Genomic DNA, 5,000 nt, shown 5'->3' with positions numbered 1-5,000 from the left:
AAGGTAAAGAAAAATTACCTTAATAGCAATAATGACGATTACAATAACAACAATAATAATAACAAAACGATAATGATAACAAAAAGCAACAATCATAAACCCAAACAAAATAAATAATCCTTTCTTGCGCATCTCGCGTGTCAGTCGTCCATTCTCGACGAACGGACCAATCAGCGTCGAGTCCGGCACACCGACCAATCAGCGTCGCGCTTTCCAGTCGACTCGTGTTTACAACGTTTTCATCTACCTTGAGAAGCGTCTCTTTGCCGCTCTCGTAAATTTTTAGAGGGAAAATAACCCCGTAAAAGCCTCCGCCAGAATGTCTTACGCCCCGAAGTCCAAGGTGCAGAAGGTGATGGTCCTGCCCATCGTATCCTTTTCGTAAAATGTGCGAGGAGAGTAGAGTTTTCGTGGTGTTTTAGGAGGGACATTGTTGATCTTGGGCTGTGAAGGGTGTATGTAAGATGTATTCCTATGAAAATTGTATTTTAGTTGGAGTCTCTTTGGATTTGGTGTTTGTTGTTGTGGAATCGTTGCCGGGAAGGTGTTGAAAGTGAGAGGACTTGAAGGTTTTTGGAGCAAGGGTTATCGTAGTTTCGAAACCAAATGATGTCATGCACGTGGCTGCATGTCTTGGAGACCTGAGACCTGTCATCAATGTTATTTTTGTTGATATTGGAGGAACATAATTCTTTGAAATAAAAAAAACAGTGGGTGGAATTGCTGTTCTCTGTGTTAGTTCAAAAAAAAAAACATCTCTCTCTGGTTTAAGTATCCAGGGTTAATTTGCTACTTTATGAAGGTTTGCAGTTATGAACACAAGTCGGATGAAAGATGTGACATTAACATGCTGTGCTATGTGGCAAGGTTTCCATGTGGAACTAAGTCCAGGGATAATGAAAGAGACTAGGTTCAAGCTTAGGCTAGAGAAATGAGCTGGTGGAATGCCCAGCCATCCTACCTTGCATTTGTTATTCCTTTTTTGGTAAAGATAGAGTGATGCACAGAGATTGAGGAAAATGGGCAATGCCATCTGATAGAGCAATAGAGAAATAAAGTAAAACATAATAGGTACAGCAGTAGTTGCCTCAAATTTAATGGTTTGGGACTTCTGGAGGGTGCGTCACATTCGGTAACAATTACCCCTTTTTCCTGCATTCATGGTGTACTATGCTTGAGTCTCTTCTTGTTTTCCATAGCAAATAATGAAAGTGAAAGTATTGATAAATGTTTGCTAAGTGACCACACTCTTATTACTCCAGCCACTCTTGGGGATCCATAAACATTGCCATATGAACTAAAATCCTTCCTAACCTTAGGGCTTTGTCCCCATTCCCCCTCCCTATCAGGGGCCCTGCCTCTGCATCCAATTTCTTATGGTTATGGGTATGTCACACATACATATATGTGTATTGAAATGTCATGTCTGGATTATAAGTACAATCCTAATCTAACCTAATCTTATTTAGAGTGGTATCATCTCGTGTCGAGACTGTCCAGAACACCAATCAGGCTTTTCTGCCATACTCGTCATATCCTTTTTTTGATTTCTGACTTTATTCTTTGCCTTTGCAGATTGTTTCATTTATTATCAGGGTTAAGTTTTTCCTTTCTTTATGAAAGTGTCATTAGATTTTCTTATAAAAGTATACCAAAGTATTATGGGTAAATGTTCAGAATACCTTTGCATAACGGATAAATTTGATGGTGGTATTGTTGAATGCATCTCACCCTCTACTGAACACCCACCTCCCCCTCCCATGTTGGTCCCGATAGCAGGGGAAATCACGAATGGTACCAGGGAAATTAGTGTAAAATATGAAAAATATGCAGGGGATTGGTCAATACATAACATGAAAATAGATAAATAAATAAGTAAAAGGCAGTGCCAGAAAGAGAGGGGGGAAATATACTCATTAGTACAGGAAATAATTAGCACATGCAAAGAATAACATCAGAAAATAAGATTGCGACTTAATGCTGCACAGAAAGTAAGCCAATGGCAATCAAGTGGGTATCCAGGGAAATATGACAATTGGGTTCATGGCAAAGCCCCTTGGTGAGGAAGGATTATGATTCTTATGATGTTTGTGGAATCCCAGGTGTACCCCCAAGGTTTTTGGCTAGAGTAATAGGGATTTAGTCTCCAAGGGGTATGGTCACTTCATAGACAGTTAGCAATGTTTTCGCTTATTTCCTGAACCAGTTATTTGTGATGGAAAACAATATTTACACGTGACACTTAATAATTGGAATTTAAAAATTGGTTGGATGGATGTGTGAAACTAGGAAATAACTATTAATTGTCCTTTATATATTTGTTATTACTCGAAGATCTATATCATAAATGTTCTCAGCAAAATTGTGTTTCTGTTGAATTGTGATTCATAAGGCCATTGGCAGGAATTTGACATTTGATATTCACCACAAAAGTAAAAAATAGATCACCACATAAGTAGGTTATATAACCAAGACAAGTCTCTTTTGCAGGATAAAAATAACAATAAAAGGATTTATTGTGCAATAGACTAGTGAAAATATTTGACATATTGGTTATACTTTGGAGGGGATGCACCAGAAGACTGTTAACTACTGTCAGATAACATGATTCCAATATTGACACTTGTTCCTTAGATATCAGCAGGTACCATAGACCAATATATATATATATATATATATATATATATATATATATATATATATATATATATATATATATATATATATATGTATATATATATATATATATATATATATATATATATATATATATATATATATATATATATATATATATATATATGTATAATTTCTCTTTCTCTCTTCTCTTCTCTTCACACACTCTTCCCCTCTTGGATTGTGTAGACACCATCAAGCACACAATTTTTCTTTACATAAGCTTTTTAGCAATTTATTTATTAGCATCTCATTCGATTTTAAAGGCTATTCCTTCTCAGTTATCCAGATACGTCTTCCTAACTTCTCATCTTAACATTTATAATAATTCATGCATTTTTCCCACATCTTCCCTTTACAATCCTTCATACATTCCCTCTACATCCTTCTTGTTCATTTTACTGTAATTAATAACATTAAAGGAATTGATAGGAAGGAGAAGAATATAAACACAAATATAGAAAAGAATCTGCACATATCCCAACATTGATGGCAATGACCAAGTGTATCCTCGTCCTCGTACTTTCCTTAACTGTCTTCCCCCAGAACCTTATCTTCAGATTCCTCCAGTCACGTGCCAGAGTACAGGTCTGGCTCTACGAGAACCAGAACCTCCGCATTGAAGGCCATATCATTGGCTTCGACGAGTACATGAACGTGATGTTGGACCAGTCCGAGGAAGTGCACATGAAGAAGGGCACTAGGAAAGCCATCGGTGAGTATGAGGGCATGGGGAGAGCGGTGTGGCTGGGGAATGGAGAGAAGAACGGGAAATGGATTTTGCAGCGAGAAGTGGGGAGAGCAGGGGGTGATGATGGTGGGTTGGCAGTAGCAAGAAAGGGGGATGCCAGTAGTGGGTGCATTATGGGCAGAAATGGGGGTGGCAGTGGTTGGTGGGTAAAGGGAACAGCTGTGGGGCAGTGAATGGTGGACAGAGGGGGTGACAGTACTGATTGTATAATGGGAAGAAATATCAGGCTGGGGTGAATGGGGAAGAGAATGAGCATTGGAGAAGGGTTGGCAGAGGTGAGTGAGTAGGTAAAAAGAGGGTGATAAGGGGGGGTTAGTGAATGGGAAATGGGGATAATAGGGTTGCATTGGTGAGTGAGCAATGAAGAGAAGAGGGTGGCAGTGATAAGTCAGCAGGTGGGACAGGGCTTGCAGTGGTGGGGAGAATGGATGGTCAAGGAGGGTGGGGAACTAGGGTGTGGTTTGTCAGTTGTATATGTACCTCTAATGGATGTGATTAGATATGTGAACTTGATAAACTATTTCATAGATTCCTCAGTTTACAAAAAGTATCCAATTTTATGGAAATAAGTTACAAGCTCAAGTGTTCCTTTTTAAGACAGTGATATTTTGGTATATGTTATAAAAAAAAATATGGTACAAGTGTTATTTTCTCATATGTTGACCTTCCTCTTTATGAAAAAGATCAGAAACTAGGCATATTCATAGAACTTGTGCTGAAAAACATTCGCCTTTTTACCACTATAGTGGTTGTGTATTAATTTTTTTCACTCCTTCCATAGGTCGCATCTTGTTGAAAGGAGACAACATAACATTGATTCAAAACACGCAGCCAGATGGAACGAGCATGTAGGCGAGAAGAAACAGCATGCAAGAATTTTTATTGAATTATAGAAAATTTAAGTTGTATTTAAGTTTTATTTTACCTCCGAGTTACATTGTTTTTTTCCGTGTATTATAACTTGAAGGAAAGATTGTCTCTCTCTCTCTCTCTCTCTTTTTTTTTTTTTTTTTTTTATTACATATATTCAGGGCAGAATTGAAAAGCATTTCTAGTTTATTCTTAGTTTGAGTCCATTAATTCAGAAACAGATAATAATTTTAAGAGGTTATTCCCTTCTGTATGTAAGGTCAGCAAACCAGATTCACAGCGTGAAAAGTAGATTCAGATCGTTATGTTTGACTTTTGAATGGACCAGCTGCCAAGTTGCTAAAGATTTCATGCATTTCCAGTCAGATTTGCATGGAAGTAACTGAAAAGATTATTTTTGCATAGGAGTTCCTAGTTTTGTTATATTCAGATGAGAACAGCTATTTGTCTTCTTTTTTCATTCATTCATTTTGATGAGAACTGTAATTTCTAACCATTGAATAAAAGATGAAAAGGAATATTTATGTTAAATGTTTCTTGTAATGCCAATGGACATTTTGTAATTACCCACATCAACCCAGTTTTGTAATAAAATACTAAAATCTAGAGAATGTCTTATCCCTAAGTCCTTTTAAATACTACATATTTAGCGAGAAGTTAAAGCAAAAATATGCATAAGAAATACCCATATGAATTTAATCCT

The 5,000-nt window shown here is 37.1% G+C and overlaps 1 protein-coding gene across 1 annotated transcript; it reads left to right on the top strand.

The window, feature by feature from the left end:
• The first annotated feature begins 209 nt into the window (after nucleotides 1-209).
• SmE (Small ribonucleoprotein particle protein SmE) lies at nucleotides 210-4,905 on the top strand. The gene is made up of 3 exons (XM_027376161.2): nucleotides 210-370; nucleotides 3,223-3,391; nucleotides 4,209-4,905. The coding sequence occupies exons 1-3, from the start codon at nucleotides 320-322 to the stop codon at nucleotides 4,277-4,279; spliced, it is 291 nt and encodes a 96-aa protein (XP_027231962.1). The 5' UTR covers nucleotides 210-319; the 3' UTR covers nucleotides 4,280-4,905.
• Nucleotides 4,906-5,000: the final 95 nt, after the last annotated feature.

The sequence above is a fragment of the Penaeus vannamei genome, chromosome 40 (assembly GCF_042767895.1).
Source record: "Penaeus vannamei isolate JL-2024 chromosome 40, ASM4276789v1, whole genome shotgun sequence".
NCBI lineage: Eukaryota > Metazoa > Arthropoda > Malacostraca > Decapoda > Penaeidae > Penaeus > Penaeus vannamei.
Note: the sequence above shows the minus strand (reverse complement) of the source record. Positions and strands in the feature narration are given on the sequence as shown.

What these genes read in the sequence shown, in the direction of transcription:
- SmE (XM_027376161.2), top strand. Translation starts at nt 320, where the DNA reads ATGTCTTACGCCCCGAAGTCCAAGGTGCAGAAGGTGATGGTCCTGCCC. An exon ending in AGGTGATGGTCCTGCCCATC is followed by an intron (nt 371 to 3,222) that starts GTATCCTTTTCG and finishes GTCTTCCCCCAG; the next exon opens with AACCTTATCTTCAGATTCCT. An exon ending in GGGCACTAGGAAAGCCATCG is followed by an intron (nt 3,392 to 4,208) that starts GTGAGTATGAGG and finishes CTCCTTCCATAG; the next exon opens with GTCGCATCTTGTTGAAAGGA.